This window comes from Bacillus rossius, chromosome 18 (assembly GCF_032445375.1).
Source record: "Bacillus rossius redtenbacheri isolate Brsri chromosome 18, Brsri_v3, whole genome shotgun sequence".
Taxonomy (NCBI): domain Eukaryota; kingdom Metazoa; phylum Arthropoda; class Insecta; order Phasmatodea; family Bacillidae; genus Bacillus; species Bacillus rossius.
This window is the reverse complement of record NC_086345.1, coordinates 19,496,771-19,514,726: the sequence shown is the minus strand read 5'-3', so window position 1 is coordinate 19,514,726 and position 17,956 is coordinate 19,496,771. Positions and strand designations below refer to the sequence as shown.

Below are 17,956 nucleotides of genomic sequence, written 5' to 3'. Positions count from 1 at the left end.
GCGTTTTGGCCATTTTTAACTCTTCTAAAAATACGGTTTAAAAACTTAATCCACAATCAAAAGTACTTTTCGGCCCTCACCGAACTCTTAAATGTTTTTCGTAAGCAGACCCCTCTCGGATGTCTCGAGTAGTTTTGATATCGCGTTGTTCTTCCTGAAGCTTTGCGCACCGTGTGTGTGCCCAAGTGGTGGAGGGGGGGGGGAAGCCTTATTTTCACAGACGAGAGAGCCAAACGCCCGATCGTGCATCTTCGGTTGTTTTTTTTTTTGTTCATTGTAAATATTTTTAATGTAGCTATACTTACCTAATATAACCAACCATCCACAATGTTTTGAAGCATTTATAATGTAGCTAACATATCCTGATCTACCGCAAAATTTAATGCCACACCGGTTTATACAATGAGATAGAACGGAAGAGAAAAAAAGCGAGCATGAACTTCGGGGAACTCGCCTGTGAAATGAAGGCTTCCCGTAGGCGGCGGGGGCAACACCACATAACTTAGAAAGTCACAACTTAGAACTGTCATAACTTAGAAAACTTGGAAAAATCCACGTAACTTAGGAAGATCATAACTTATAAACACTCAACTTATAACTGTCATAATTTATAAACACATAACTTAGAAACACGCAACGCAGAACCACACAACTTAGAAACGTCAAAACGTAGAAAGTCATAACTTAGAAAATCTAATTTGTGTGTTTCTACGTCGCGTGTTTATACGTCGCGTGTTTATACGTCGCGTGTTTATACGTCGCGTGTTTATACGTCAGGTGTTTATACGTCAGGTGTTTATACGTCAGGTGTTTATACGTCAGGTGTTTATACGTCAGGTGTTTATACGTCAGGTGTTTATACGTCAGGTGTTTATACGTCAGGTGTTTATACGTCAGGTGTTTATACGTCAGGTGTTTATACGTCAGGTGTTTATACGTCAGGTGTTTCTGAGTCGCGTGTGTCTGAGTCGCGTGTTTCTGAGTCGCGTGTTTCTGAGTCGCGTGTTTATACGTCGCGTGTTTATACGTCGCGTGTTTATACGTCGCGTGTTTATACGTCAGGTGTTTATACGTCAGGTGTTTATACGTCAGGTGTTTATACGTCAGGTGTTTATACGTCAGGTGTTTATACGTCAGGTGTTTCTGAGTCGCGTGTTTCTGAGTCGCGTGTTTCTACGTCGCGTGTTTCTACGTCGCGTGTTTCTACGTCGCGTGTTTATACGTCGCGTGTTTATACGTCGCGTGTTTATACGTCAGGTGTTTATACGTCAGGTGTTTATACGTCAGGTGTTTATACGTCAGGTGTTTATACGTCAGGTGTTTCTAAGTCGCGTGTTTCTGAGTCGCGTGTTTCTGAGTCGCGTGTTTCTACGTCGCGTGTTTCTACGTCGCGTGTTTATACGTCGCGTGTTTATACGTCGCGTGTTTATACGTCGCGTGTTTATACGTCGCGTGTTTATACGTCAGGTGTTTATACGTCAGGTGTTTATACGTCAGGTGTTTATACGTCAGGTGTTTATACGTCAGGTGTTTATACGTCAGGTGTTTATACGTCAGGTGTTTATACGTCAGGTGTTTCTGAGTCGCGTGTTTCTGAGTCGCGTGTTTCTGAGTCGCGTGTTTCTACGTCGCGTGTTTCTACGTCGTGTGTTTTCTACGTCGTGTGTTTTCTAAGTCGTGTGTTTCCAAGGTGTGTGTTCCCAAGTCACGACAGCACCCCGGGGCGCACCTGGTCCGTGTAGACGAAGGCCTCGCACACGGACAGCCGACTCGAGCCGCCGGCGTCCTCCAGGTGCACGCTGACGAAGGCGCCCGGCATGGGCGGGTTGCAGGGCAGGAACAGGGGCTTGCCCTCCTCCAGGGAGCCGCTGAAGCGGTTGCAGATGGGGTTGGTGCCCAGGTCGGGCCGGTTGTTGCCCACGCGCACCACGATCGTCGCCTCCTGGTTGTTGCCTGGTTCCGCGCAACGTCGAACACAACACGACACACACGTCAAACACAACACACCACAACACAACACAACACGAACGTCAAAACCAACATTTTCCCGTCTCGAAACACTGGAAATAACAGCGGTTTTTTTACGTGTAACAACTCTCTCGGCATACAGCATTTGGTGGGGGTGATTTAGCGAATGGAATAGATGGAATAGTGTGTGTACGTATGCGAGTGCGCAAGTATACAAGTATGCGAGTATGCAAGTATGCGAGTATGCAAGTATGCGAGTATGCAAGTATGCATGAAAGTATGCGAATATGCAGGTATGAGAGTATGCATGTATGAGAGTATGCAGGTATGAGAGTATGCAGGTATGCAAGTATGCAAGTGTGCGAGTATGCGAGTAAGCAAGTATTCGAGTATGCAAGTATGCGAGTATGCAAGCATGCGAGTAAGCGAGTAAGTATCCCAGTGTGCAAGTGAGTGTGCAAGTACCTATGCAAGTATGCAAATGTGCAAGTATGCTGCTTTTTTTTACCCCTCCCCTGCCGTCTCCTCCTCTACCGGTTCCCCCACCACGTATGTACCTAACTATTCTCCTCATGCGATCGGAATTTTTGTAACGCTCGAAAATTGTAGCCCCCTCAGCAAAAAAGTTTCACTCCAAAAAAAAAATTGAAAACAAAATATTTTGGTGGGGTCAATATCAGATTTTTTTTTTTTTTTCATTGTTGACACAGAGAGGTAATGAATTTGGACCAAATTATTTGCAACCTAGTTCAAAGGGTAAAAAGACTGATGTTGGTGTCTGCCCATACGATGACAGTAAAGTGACTTACTTGACTGTATGTAGAACTGACGAGTATTATAGCCTGGGCCGAAAATAAACCACGAGAAAAATACCTTACGTTCAGTTACTTGTTACTACAAAAATAAATATACTTTACACTTACTTATTTAGTTTAATTTACAATCATTTTCTGGAGACAATAATATTTTCTGAGGGGTTAGAGACGAGTGTTTGTATGAATATGAGATGCTGGGACAATTTTTTTTTTTTTTTTAAATTTAACGTCCACTATTCATAATGAAATATTCAGTTCAAGGTTGTTTATATAGTACCCAAATAAGAGTTTTACCAACAGGCGTATATTTATTTAGAAGTACTGTTAAAAGAAAACTGGTTTGATAACAAGTTATTACCTGCGTTTAAAATACGAGCACATAATGAGTTGGAGATGACTTTGATTTGTGTAGGTTCCTCCGAACAATTAATCTTTTCTTTGACATGACGTTGATAGGGTCAATTACGTGGTGGATGTCCTAAAACGTGGAGGAGGGAAAACAGGTGGTACATAGACACCTAGGTCGGAAACTGTGTCCGTAATCTATTCCAACATCCTGTTTGAAAGCTGGCACGTAAAAAAAAAAAAAACTGGTGCTATATGTAACCAGGTGCCGTTACACAAATTGATTTCGTGTGAATGTATTCTTGGTCCCGTTTTTATCCGAGGGATTAGTTATAACGCTTATAACTTACAACTTACAAGCCCTAAGTGCTGAGGCCACGGAATAACCGTATATCTTGGTTGGAATATTTATCGTGACGTCCAATTTGGTATGGGGGGGGGGGGGGGTGGTGTTTGTGTGTTATGGAGGTGAACAAATCATCAACAAAACATGAGTAGGGACACCTGTATTTCGCGATTTCATTTCATGTCACGGTATTTTACAAAACACTGTATCTTTTTCTAAGAGTCATGGCAAATTGTGAGGGTGCAGCAGTACAGGTGACCACATTCTCATTGGCCCCGTCAAGAGCGGGACGACACCTCTCACCGACCTCAGCCAATAACCACAGGAGAAAAGCTACAGTATTTTGTGAAATACCTTGACACGAAACGTATTCGCGAAATACAGGTGTCTATTAAACATGAGGTAAAGGCGAGACAGTCTGGCAAAACACTCTTTCAGTCCAACTTCCAGTTACGAGTGAAAAATATCAGTAATTTGAAGTTGTATACTGTATTAACTAATTTTCCCCTGTCATCGAGACATTTTTAGAGGGCTTTTCTCCTGCTATAACTGTATACATTCTTTATTCAAAGTTTAAAAAAAAATGGAGCTCATAAAAATTGCCTCTTTCGCTACTGTGTAAAATTTTAGTAGGCCACATAAGCCTAATCACGTATTGCAGACCACATGGGGATTAGTGATAAATCTGAAATAACGCGCATAACACTGAAAGCCAAGGTAAATCTGAGAACACAACTTAAATTCACATGAAATAACCTAATTTTGTGTATTAGAATGTAAAATTCCAAGTCATATTTTTTTTTTATTTATGAGTTATTTCAAATATTTTAGGTACCTTATCTACCGTGCACCAAATATATTTTTTTTAATGTTTCCTCTCAGTATATTGAAAAAGTAAAGAAATTAAATAAAACTTTTAATAACGAGAAGATAGTAGCATGTAAGAATTAATGTGTTTTCAAGTACATTGAGAAAATAAACCGAAGAAGAACATTATTTGTGATAAGGAAGCATTTTGATAAAATATGCTTCAGTGTGAAAATGAGGTTAGGGATGTAAACAGTTATTCAACAAACTTAATTGTAAAACTTATTTTAAAAAAATTGTGTTGCATAATTAAACTTTACTTTTAACAATAGGAAATATTTTACCAAATTTCAATTTAATGCAAACATAATTTTATCCTGATCAAAGAAGAAAATGTAGACCTTGTCTTGCATTCGAGTCATCTTGAATTCGGTTCAAATATAATTGTCGACTAAAACGAATGTATTTTGTGATCTGACCACTTCTACAGGTTGTCCGTGGAACACATCGTAATCAAGGCGCAATAGATTTAAACATGTAGGGCTGGTGCAGTGACCCACAACTGGCCGATATCGATTATCAGCCGATGCATGCATACCGATTATTATCCGATGCGTGCACATAAATTAACCGATGCATGCACACCGATCGATTGTTAGCCGATGCACGGCATACCGATTATTAGCCGATGCAAGGCATACCGATTATTAGCCGCTGCACGCCATACCGATTATTAGCCGATGCACGCCATACCGATTATCAGCCGATGCACGCCATACCGATTATCAGCCGATGCACGCCATACCGATTATCAGCCGATGCACGCCATAGGTACCGATTATCAGCCGATTCACGCATAGGTACCGATTATCAGCCGATTCATGCATAGGTACCGATTATCAGCCGATTCATGCATAGGTACCGATTATCAGCCGATTCATGCATAGGTACCGATTATCAGCCGATTCATGCATACCGATTATCAGCTGATGCACGCATACCGATTATTAGCCGATTCAAGCATTCCGATTATCAGCCGATGCAAGGCATACCGATTATTAGCCGATGCAAGGCATACCGATTACTAGTCGATGAAAGGCATTCCGATTATTAACCGATGCACGTATACCGATTTCTAGCCGATTCACGCATATACCTATTGTTAGCCGATTCAAGCATTCCGATTATTAGCCGATGCAAGGCATACCGATAGTTGGCCGATGCAAGGCATACCGATTATTAGCCGATGCAAGGCATACCGATAGTTGGCCGATGCAAGGCATACCGATTATTAGCCGATGCAAGGCATACCGATAGTTAGCCGATGCAAGGCATACCGATTGTTGGCCGATGCAAGGCATACCGCTTGTCGGCCGATGCAAGGCATACCGCGTGTCGGCCGACGACCGGCAGCGGGGTCCCACTCACCGAAGTCGAGGCGCACCAGCTGCACCATGTAGGGCTCCAGCAGGTTGACGTACCACCAGGGCACGCGCTCCGGCTTGGTCAGCGTGCACGTGTCGGCGCTGAAGAAGGACGACGTGCTGCCGTCGATGGCCTTCTGCGGCACCCCGCCCTGGTCCGTGCTGATCTGCATGGGCGCCTTGCCCGCCGCCACGTTCAGCACTGCGACACCAGACACACGCGCTCTTTGTTTTGACGTCACAACGTCCAATAAACCGATGAACGCCGGCTGCACGCACGAAAAAGGATGACTCGTTGTCCCGTTACGCGCATTGTCCCGTTACACTCACTGTCCCGTTACACTCAATGTCCCGTTATACTCAATGTCCCGTTACACTCAATGTCCAGTTACGTTCAATGTCCCGTTACGTTCAATGTCCCGTTACGTTCAATGCCCCGTTACGTTCAATGCCCCGTTACGTTCAATGTCCCGTTACGTTCAATTTCCCGTTACGTTCAATGTCCCGTTACGTTCAATGTCCCGTTACGTTCAATGTTCCGTTACGTTCAATGTTCCGTTACATTCAATGTCCCGTTACACTCAATGTCCCGTTACTCTCAATGTCCCGTTACTCTGTGTCCCGTTACGCTCATTGTACGCTTGCGCCGCATCTATCTCTCTTCCACTCGATTGGAACAACCATCGATTTGACTTTTTCATCGAGGCACATTAAACTTGAAACACTCCCATTCGTTTCCCTACTTTTACCCCATCATCGTCCTATCCTTAACAGAATATACACAGATTGGAAGAAGTTAAATAGCAAACACGTTTAAAAGTTATAGTTAAAATAATCTGTTCGTTAAAGTAATAAACATATTTGAATTAATGAGTGCAAATAAAAAAGTAAATTTATCAATTAAATTGTAGATTTCATTTCACTCCTTCTTTGTATCCATACAAAATAGTAATGATTCAATAAAGATGATTCAATTTTATTCATGAAAGTATGCAATCATTTCTTCAATGTTTTGTTATGACGTTGTCACGTTAAACTATCGTCCATAAACCGACTTTACAGACAACCAATTTTTTTTTTAGGAACAATCACTTTGACGTGCAACATCTCAGATCTCTCTGTGTACGGCAGGCACTCGTGAACAAGAAACAGTTTCACGGTCCTGCAATCCGTGGCGGATCGCGCGAACCAGGGTTCACAAAGACAAAGGGGGAACTGTTTAATGAATTAGGAACAATCACTTTCATTCTGCAACGTCTCAGCTCTCTGGGTATACGGCACTCGTCGGTAGTAACTAACAGTTTCACGGTGCTGCCATCTGTGGTGGATGGCGCGAACCAGAGTTCACAAAGCCAAAGGAAAACTGGTTTTAATTAATTTAAACAAGATGGCCAGTATTTTGATAATATTCCTTGCCGAAAATCAAGTAAGTAAAAAAAAAAAATTTCGCTCTGCAAATCGGAATGATCCGATGGTCGACGTAGCTGCAATGTGTATCTACTACTTTTTTTTTACAATTGTTTTCATAACTCAGATGGTAACAGATTTTTTAAAATATTTATTTCATAAAATCATGGGTCATTTAAAATTTCTTTCGAGTAGGAATATAAGTCTCGTATCAAACAAAAAATAATAATATCGTTAAGTCTCAAAACACCCCTTGATGCGAAACTCGTGGCGAAAAAATGGCAAAAATAGTTCCGCGACAAATACGTAATGACTAGGCACCGGAAAAATTAGCGGGTTCAATGACCTGTAGGATGAACTCCATAGTTATACGTACACACTCGGTCAAATGCCACCCACTCATTGGCTGCCGTCTTGTGAGACGTCCCAACGTAGCAGCCTGTGATTCGATAAAGCTTTGGTCGGGTGTTTCTCGTCGGCCCAGAGTCATCCAGGTGAGTTGCGAGCCAATAGCCAAGGCAGCACTGAGGTGTATAACTATTTGTATTTTAGCCTGTCGCGAAATGAAATCCGCGAATTTTTTCCGGTCTCTAGTAATGACAAAAGCTGTTGGAAATTGTAGACTTCCTGTTCTCGTGGGTCGAAGAAGAGTCGGGCAACCGACAAGGAAAGCCGAAAAGTTTGCCGAACAAAGCCAGTTTTTATTTCGCACGGATCATAACAATAAAACAAGGGTGGCGATGCATCAAGAGAACAGAACAGTTGAATGCTACTTCGTGGGAGACTTCCAAACTCCGCGCCTGTGGCATATCGCGCGGAGTAATCGAAACGGAAAGTGTCGAGACGGGTATTGTGAACCCACCCTCTCTCTTGTCTTTGGACTCGGGCGAAACCGAAAAAAAGGGAAAAGTCAAACACTCTACGTAACGGACTTTCGCTTCTTGGGGCACAGCAGGGTGTGTGTGTGTGGTTTGTAGTACACCGTGTACGAGACAAGCCCGACCCTTAGAAACACAACGATCTACTTTCCCCCCCAGATGTTTGTTTAATGGCGTAACTGGTCACTTAAGAGCTCCCTGCGCGTGTACCTTTCTCCTTGCGCAAGAACGCAACAGGACTCTTCCGTCTGCGAGGGCCTACGAACGGTGTTCCAACACGTTACGGGGTAACGTAAGGTGTAAACTTCCTCTCAGTCAAATGATACAACACTCTGAAACCATAATTAGAGTCCCGGAAATTTCGCGGATTCCTCTGGCCTCAGGATAGAATATAGGTGTGCTCGACCCATGTTTACTTTCCCATTGGTTGATTTCTTAGCGAGAACATTTTTATCCCTGTTATTTGGCACTACCTGATTCGCTTACTTCTCTCCTAGCTGGACATCGTTGGCTCACGGTCGTAGAGGGGCGTGTCCAGATAACTGCGGTCCAATCATGAACACAGTGCGACAGTGTGGAGGTTTGCATTCTAGTTCGCGACTAAATGAATCCGCGATATTTCCGTGGCTCTAACCATAATCATTGATAGAGACCGGAAAAATTCAGGGATTCATTTCACGATATGCTAGAATCCAAACAACTGTACCTTTATATTGCTTTGTAATTGGCTTACAGTTTATCTGAAGGACTTTGAGCCAATGGAAAACCTTCAACCAAAAAAAAAGTATCGAATCGCAAGCGTCCCAGTCGACAGGTGTCACTAGTCAATAGCCAATGAGCAGGTGGCATTTGCCTGAGTATGTAGGAGGTTGTGGAGTCTATCCTAGAGGTCATCGAAAGCGCGAATTTTTCCGGTCTCTAATCATTGAACATTTCACGTATTCTCGTAAAAAATACGAACCATCAAAAGATGCACCGGGGAAGAAATAATTTTCTACCGTTTTAAAATTTCAAGTTGTTTATAAAGTAGCTTGGCTTCTGGGTCGTAGTCGTGTCCTTGGCAAATAATTCACCAAACGTTTCGGTCGACATTGCAGTAGGTAACTGCTCCCTGATGATGGCGACTGCAATGTCGGCCGAAACGTTGGTGAATTATTTGCCAAGGACACGGCTACAACCCAGAAGCCAAGCTACGTCAGACAATGGCCGTGAAAGCCTGCGAACATTATTTCAAGTTCTATAGTTGGTGAAGCCTTTTAAATTGCATGCTTTATAAAGAACCGCAATAATATTGCTCTAGCAGTCTAGAACCATCTTGGAAATTTTTAATTATTTAGCTACCATTTTGGAAAAAAAATCACGATAAAAATCACGTATTAATTAACTGATTGGTTCGATCCTTGCCCGATCCAAAATAATAAATATAATATAATTAAAAATACTACTAAAGTGATGGATTCGAGAAGTAAAACTCCAAAATTACAAACAAAAAAATTTATTACATAAATTATACACTACAAAAAAGCACGATCGCGGGGCCGTATTCCAAAAACGCGTCCAAACCGAATCCCCAGTAGGGAATCAAATCGGCAACAGTTTCAATAAACGGTGCCCTGCGAGAGGCTATAAACTGGTTTCCAACGCATTCCAGCGGAAACGTTTCGCAAGCCATCGACACGATTGCTACCGGCAAAAAAAATAATAATAATAATAATAGTGACAGCAGCACCCGTCGCACGAATTAAGTGGTGTTAGTTCTAATTTTCTCGAGTACTTCTTTTTTTTAAAGTTGCGATTATTTCTTGTAGTGGCCATTAAAGTGTACAAAATGTATTACAGGATAGTTCCGCTATCATAAGAGTTTCAATTGGCACACCAACACGCTTGGTATGTCCCCCGATTATCACTGTCATTCCATGATGGATATGGACCGGAAAAATTCGCGGATTCAATGACCTCTAGGATAGCCTCCATTATCCTCTGCACTTCTCAAGTAAACACGCGTGTTCATTGGGTAGTAAATTGTGAGGCGTCTCCACTGGGTACCTAGCTTGTGATTCGACGCTTCTTTGGTCGATAAGTCTCTCATTGGCCCAGAGAGCTCCAGTTAAACTGCGAGCCAATAGCAGAACCAGCAGAATTGTACACATGTTTGAATTTCAGCCTATCACGAAATGAATCCGCGAAATTTTCCGGTCTCTAATGATGGAATATTAAAGATAAAAGTCTTCCTACACTTCCCTATACCATTTGTAGAATTTCCCGTGCCTTAAAATGTCCGTGAAAAACCCCTGTTAAGACATGTTCATTGTTAAAAAAAAAGTACACGTTATGGACGAAACCATGGAACAAAACTTGCATAGAGACATGCAATGGCTTTAAAATGCTCTTCGTAATCAGGCACTTAACAACACCTGGGACTCAACACACCGTCTGGCAACCTAGCCATATATAAAACGTAAAGTTTTTTTTAAGAGGTCTGATTACGAGTACCATTTAAGAACCACTCTACTTGCCTATAAAAGTTTCAGTTCATTTTTTAAAATGTAAATTTTTGCCAGTGAAAAAAAAAATAGAGGATGAAATAGGAATTTTTCACGCGCGTTTTCAGGCATGAAAAACTTGTTACACAGGAGTGTTTAAAGTAAGATCAGGTTAAGTCTGTTACAAATATTAATTCAGAACAAAAAGTTTATTTTATAACTTTTTTCCCCGGAAGCGTATAAATTGTACATGTCTAAGTTATGGAATGTTTTAAAAAAAACTCGTATTAAGTTTGGTCAGCGACATTTACAATACTTTTTTGTTTTGCCTTTTTTTGTTTATTGACTTGACTGATAACGAAAATACAAATTATTTGAAAAAAAAAAACTACAATTTTTTAAATCCTATAATAATGGAATTATATTTTAAAATATATAAATGGAAGTACTGAAAATAAACACGGATATTTTTTTTTGTTTTCAAATTTTTACTGAGGTTTCTGAAGTTATTACCAAGAAATTTTCCTTTTCGTAATCTTATAGATTTTTTTTCCCCCGTTAGTATTTTGTGGGAAAAATAAAATCAACCGTGAGCAAGGAACTATCTGCGTGTTTAATCACTGTAGCATTGTCTGTTGCTTCGTGACTGGTCGGCACAAACCAATCACAGCCATTCGGCGCGAAATCGAACGCGTCCTGGAAAGTCCCGGCCAAATAAAGGCAAATGGCCACTTCTTGCGGACGGCCGCCAATCACAAGGAAAACAATCCACCAACACAGGCATAAACTTACTCCAGTCTACTGAGCGGTCAGATTTCTCTCTTTCGCGAACATTATTTGCCCTTGGCTACGAGAAACGTTTCGAGTTCCAAAAATGTTTCGACGAAACTCAACAACCGTCTGCATCTTCTTGGTGTGGCCCACATTCGTGGAGACAAATGTCCCTGACACAGTTGACACCCGAGAAGGATCGCTGGAAAAAAAATTTCCCTGCACGCTTTGTGGCCGGTAAGCCGGGAGGGGAAAATAAAAAATACAAACAAACAAACGACGTACGCGAGCACAACTCGAAGGTCACACAATGGCGTCAACAGACGTCAACATCGGGTCGCTGACCTTCTACTACTTTCAGTCATCACAATACGTCACAAGATAGGTAACAAAATGCATACCATCACTAGAAATGATGATCTACCGCTAGAGACTGGAAAAATTCGCGAGTTCAATGACCTCCAGGATAGATTCCACGATCCTCTGCCTACTTGGGCAAACGGCGCCTGTTCATTGGGTGTTGAATTTTGAGACGTCTCAAGTGGGTAACTTGTGAATGGATACTTCTTTAATTGATGGTCTCTAATTGACCAAGAGTCCTACATATTAACAGCGAACCAATAGCAGAAGCAGCGCAACTGTATGATTATTTGAATTTTAGCGTATCACGAAATGAACACGCGAATTTTTCCAGTCTCTATCTATCGCTAGGACAATGTTTTTTTGCGAAAAAGTGTGTGTGTTAAAATTTTGCAGCATCGCATGTGTTTCGTGGCTGGCTGAGGTTTATCTCAGGTGCATATCGGCGCACCAATCACAGCCATCCAGCGCGGAAGCTAAACGCGTCCTGATTGGCCCAACCAAACGGGGCAATAGCTTCTCTTGCAGACGGCAGCCAATCACAAGGGAACAACCGCTATCCCAGGCAAAACTTACTCTAGTCTATTGGATGATCAGATTTATTTCGAAAAAAAAAAAAAATACATGCTCTTAATGATCTATCGCTAAGGTGCTTTTTTTTTTCGCGAAAAAAATCGGTTCAAAATTAAACTGCAATATATGTATGCCACAGACGTCATTGCGGAAACATTACACCGTGTTCATGTTTGCTTGCAAGTATTTACAAATGAATTTCGCCGACTCTGAAGGTACCTACTTGTTGTAAGTAGTTGTGCTTTTCAACAACAGATGACGCCACGTGTTGCTTTCAGGTAAATAATATTTATTTCTTTTATGCGGGATGCGGGATGCTCACTAACGATCGCAAAAGAAGGATGGCTTCGCTAGACTCCAAGGAGAAGGAATTTCGTCATTCCTGTTAGTGTTTCTCAGATTTCTCAGAGATTATTATTATTATTATTTGACTGGGTAATGATATTTTTTTTTATTCTACCTGATAAAAATATTGCAAGTGTTGATTTAGTAGCAGAAATACACTAATTAAATGTAACCTTGAAAAAACTGACATGTCTCATTAAGAATAAAACTCCTTCATGGAGAGATCGGTACGCGCTGTAATTCTCTTTATTCGTGCTTGAGGCGATATGGCGGCTGAAATTCATCGTCAGATGAGTGAAGTGTTAAGGAGAAAACATTATGACCGATGCGATGGTACGAAAACGGGTTAGGGCTTCTTTTTTTTAAAAAAAAAAAAAAAAAGTTTAACGATTGCCGCACAAATGTTCACGATAAAGAACAAAGCAGTCGACCTGTCATCACTGAAGATTTGGCGCACAAAGTAGACGGAAAAAGTGAAAGAAAACAGATGTTTTACGATTTCATCGTTACCTGATTGGCTGCGGTCGTTAGATCAGGCGGAAGACTTCTAAGAGGATGGTAGTCGAAAGTTGGTTGTACAATAGGTTAAGTGACTCAATATTGGTTCAAATTATGTAGAATGAAAATTAGATTAATGGAATAGACTTTCATGTAAAAAATTAAATTAAGAAAATTCTACTCTTTTTTTCGATTTCAAAACAAAACTATTTTTTTTTAAAGTCGGTTTACGGACGATAATTTTACGTGGTAACGTCATAAGAAAACATTGATGAAAAATTGAATACATTTTTAATTTTCAAATATCTATTATTTACAGTTTTTGCAAATTTAATTTAAATAATTTGTTTAGATATAATCACGAACAATTAGTTTTAAAAAAAACGCCTTAACTTGTTTGATATTATAGAAGATTTTCTCGCACGGTGGTTGGCCGGTTCTTGCACGCTCGGCTCAGGCGGAACGTTGACAATGAGTCATGCTTTTTTCGTGTGTGCAGCCGGCGTTCATCGATTTATAAGACGTTATCACGTCAAAAAAAACACACACACACACGCCTCGCGGATACCTGATGTAAATATCGGTGACAGAACCACAAAAGAACGGGCAGAGTCGTTTTTTTTTAATTTAATAAGTAGCCCTTTAATAATAGTAATTATGAGAAAATGAATTAAAAAAGATAAATCAGCATGTGTCAGGCCGAGATCATCGTTTACTCTTCGGGGCTTCGGGCAGTAAGTTGAGAACCAAGCGACGGTTTTTTGCTGTTGAAAAGTGTTCCGTTTACTGTCGCCGAACAGCCTTGGAAAAAAAAAGAAGAAACAGGAAGATGGAGAGAAAGAGAGACGACCTTGCTTGAAGAAAGTTGAAACTCTGCATCGGCTGTGCGATTTGCTGCCTGACCTAAAAAAAACGTCCGGATGTGGAACAGTTTCGTACTTTTTTTTTTTGCCGAACGTCTTCAAGTGAAGCATACCCGTTGAGATCATAGACTGTGACCGGACCACTATACTATACCCAGTATAAAAGTATACAGAATTTCCCAGAACACTATACGTCAAGCCAGGTAGGGCTGCCCACAAGGGGGAAAAAGGGGGGGGGGGGGGGGGAGAATGGGCAGAATGCCCCGGGCCACAAAATACTCGACTGTAAAGGGGGCAACATATGAAGCGAAATAAATAAGGGGAAGAAAAACTGTTGATCAACTGAAACTAACATATTAGAGAACCAAAATATTTTAAACAATGCGTAACGGGGTAATGAAAATGTTGGTTTAAATTATTTAAAATGTTAGTTAAGTGTGTCGTGTGTTTTTTGTTTTAATTTTTCTTGCTTTTGAGTTAATTTTCTTAAGGAATAGATCATGTTTAGCATAATGTTTTGACAAAGTAAACTGTTATGCTATAATCTAATTTTAAGAGCTATCAAACGAAAATTTGAATTTGAATATAATTGTTTGGTTTTAAAAGAATTTTTTCTACTACTAAAGTTAGTGATATTAAATATATTAAAATGTCTTTTTTATTTGTCCTGAAACAGTAACCATAATCATTCCAATACATTTTTCTAAGCTTATTACAAACAGGCAAGGGCGTCCATATGTTAATTTGTAAAAAAAAAGATGAGGGGGGGATAGACCTGGTGGTATGGAATGTTTATTTTGGAAGACGAATGGCGACTTGAAAGGAGTCATAAAAAACCGCTATATAAAAATATTTTATCGATGAACGACTTCTACATAGTACCGAATTTTAAGTAATTTTCATTCTGGTGGTATAGTCCTATCGAGAGAAGGCTCAGCATTTTAAGAAATAATTATACGTTAAATTAGGTGTCCGAGTTTTGTATTATAAGTGTATTTGCAACATGAGAACACAGTGAATTTGCTCGTTACCGATGTTAGGTGTTGCACATATACATCACCGGCGAATACTGACTCACTTTTTTTCCAAATTATTTTAACGCCCGCCATGCATCAAATTATTAGATACAGTATAAAATAATTATTAGTTACAGTAGATACTAATTTTTGCATAGCCTTCCTGAATTAGCATAATATAATCATAAAGCACAATAAAACAAAATAAAGTCCAATTACTGTATATTCCATTACCTTTTCGGTGGTTCAAAAAAATTATGCTCGAATGGAACATCAATTAAAATATAAAAGTATGCGCTAATTTACTAAGAAATACTCAGTATTTCATATATGTAACAGTAACCATAGTCATGTGCTGTACAAATTAAAAATATATTTCTTGTAGTTTTACAAACTATTTCTTGGCAACTGGTTTCTAAAAGGAATCTCTGTTAAAAGTACAGAAAATATGTTTTCTGTGTGGGATACCGAATAGTATGAACAATTACTGACATTGTTTCGTAACTTAGATGTTAATATCCGTGAGTTTTCTAGGTTTCAAAGTTACCTATTCCAAGAGTTCCTCCCCCCCCCCCCCCCCCTCCTTGTTAAGCTTTTTTTCATGTATGCGAGAATCCCGTACAACTCAGCTGTCAATTAAAACCTTGTTTTTTTTTCCATCTGGCTGCCAGATAGCAGTAAAATAAAAATCACAGTTTTTTTTTGTTCCGATCTGGAGAGAGGAAGAGAGAGAATAAAAAGGATACAGAGAAATCCTGCTCGACAAAAGAAAAGGAAAACCTTGAAATAGTTTGCAATCGTTGAAAGACGTGAAGATATGAACTAGAAGGTCAGTGAACCAATTCAAGCCAGATCAACAAAGCAAGAGATCACGGCGAAAGCTTGAGAAATGTGTCCGTTACACTGTAAAAAAAAATTTGTGAAACAACGCACACGAGTATAGAGCCACTTTACATTTTTCACCAGTAATTTTTAAAACCACTTAAAGTGTGTAATTTTACTCTAATGTTACAGGAAAATAACAAAAGCGATTACTATCCTCGATTGAGCAATAAGCATAGCCTACTGTGTCACATACTTTTCTTAAATTTTACAGTGTCCATTTCAAAAAAAAATCTGCATAGAACGAAATCTGACAACAGCATGATGTGTTTACAGACACTATTGACAGAACAGCGATAGAATAGTACGGATACCATTGAGAACTATTACACAAACGATAGAGTGATTTTTTGATGTGTAATATCTTAGCTCTCATTATAGGGAATTTGGTACGAAAAATTTCGAGAATGAAACGGATGTCGCATGGAACGGATATGTGAAACCACAGTGCCACCATCAGTTGCGAACCAAAGTTCACAAAGCCAAGGTAAACTTTAACTGTTTGGTGAATTTTAAAAATATTGGCAGTATTTTATCGAAACTCCTTATCTAAAATCCACTCCAGATTCGGGGTTTAGAATTTTTTCAAGTATTTTCCACTTGTATTGGAGCCGTTTCATTATATAGTTGAAACTTTCGCTCTGCAAATCGAATGATAGAACTGATCAGGCAGAGAATTCTAGCGGCGGGTGCGGAAACTACGCGTGGCTCGCGTCCAGAAATGTAGTTGAAAACACATTTTTTTTTTCGTATAGTTATCACGCTTGCGTTATTTTTAAAAGCATTCTGCGTTAAATTTCGTGTCCGTGTTTTTGGTATCGTAAGCGTGTTTGCAACACGAGAATTCGCTCGTTACTAGAGGTGTAAAAGTAACGGGAAAAAAAGCGTACCCGTATGTATTCGTTACTATAACAATTAGTAGTTACTATCGTTAGGTTACTCGTGATACTACATAGCATGCAATGTTATGTTAGAGCAACGAATCGAGTCGCATTGCGTACGCTTACAGTATGACGTTGCGGCGTCGCAACATTCGTAATTTGTAGAAAACATACTTATACATTACATACCAAACTTCGTAAGGTGCATTTTTTTTTCTCACTTTTCCGTATTTTTAACCAGACTTGTGTTTCAGTCATTCTAAATTTAATTATGATTTAATAGGTAAAGTGTAGAACTACAAATGAACTGTTCCATACTACGAAAAATGCGAGTAACGAAATGCATACGTTAATCGGTACTAGATGGCGCACCCGTTACTCAGTACCGAATACACACGGTTTGCTACAGCTCTACTAGTTACCGAGGTTAAGATGTCGTAACTGTTCTTGGATGTGATCTTCCGAGCCGCGTGTGGATCCCATTCCTCTACGCGTAGACTCCGTGGCCAGTTATCTATGTATCTATAGAGAAGGAAGTTCCCCAGCGCTAGAACAGGTTCGTTGGGGCGGCGACCCAAACATTCTAACGGGACGTTCAAAAAGACGGGCAGTAAATTGAAGGCCGTACGTTGACCGCCTCGCTTGATCTTCGGAATTCCTGCCTCTTTGAGTTAACCACCCCCCTGCCTTTTTCTCTCTCCCTTTCTCAAAGACGTGCTGTAATCCCGAAACTAAGAAAATATAAGACCACTGGTGGATAAAGGTTGGGATACAAATATAAAAAAAAATACTATTAAAAAACAGAATTCTTGCGACAGGTTTTTTTTTTACTACGTACAATTTTTTTCCCCGAATAAGAAAAAAACCTTTATACAAACTCCATTAATTCTAAATCCTTTTCAAAAAATAATTTCTAGTTTTAAACTTTGGTAAAAATAATTTCCGATATCTCTAAATTTGTATTTTTTATAAATCAACTAACTGGGTTAAAGACACATTCTTCGCGCTGCAAGCGAGAGAAAAAAACCACAAAGCAGTATACGCGCAGCATGCGCTTGATCTAAAACCGTTTTAGAGTTACTTCTTGATAAACTGTGGACCTCGAAAGAACACTATTTAAACGCTTACAGTTGATAATATTAAATTTTATAACTGGGACATTCATTTGTGGACATACTGTACTTTATAATTTGTTAATGAATAAAAACTTACCAGAAAACTTACTACCAACCCATGGTGTTCAGTGACTTTAAAAAAAGGACCATTTGTTTATATATTTCGCATTTGTTTGTGC

General features: G+C 40.0%; 1 protein-coding gene across 2 annotated transcripts in view; it reads right to left on the bottom strand.

The window, feature by feature from the left end:
* The window catches only part of LOC134541336 (sushi, von Willebrand factor type A, EGF and pentraxin domain-containing protein 1), a 129,869-nt gene that overhangs the window by 31,904 nt on the left and 80,009 nt on the right, over nt 1-17,956 (bottom strand). For both annotated transcript variants that reach the window (XM_063384754.1, XM_063384755.1), the window contains exons 3-4: nt 5,710-5,907; nt 1,730-1,953 (exon numbers count right to left, since the gene is read on the bottom strand). In XM_063384754.1, coding sequence (XP_063240824.1) covers nt 1,730-1,953; nt 5,710-5,907 — 422 coding nt within the window. The remainder of the gene's footprint in view (nt 1-1,729; nt 1,954-5,709; nt 5,908-17,956) is intronic.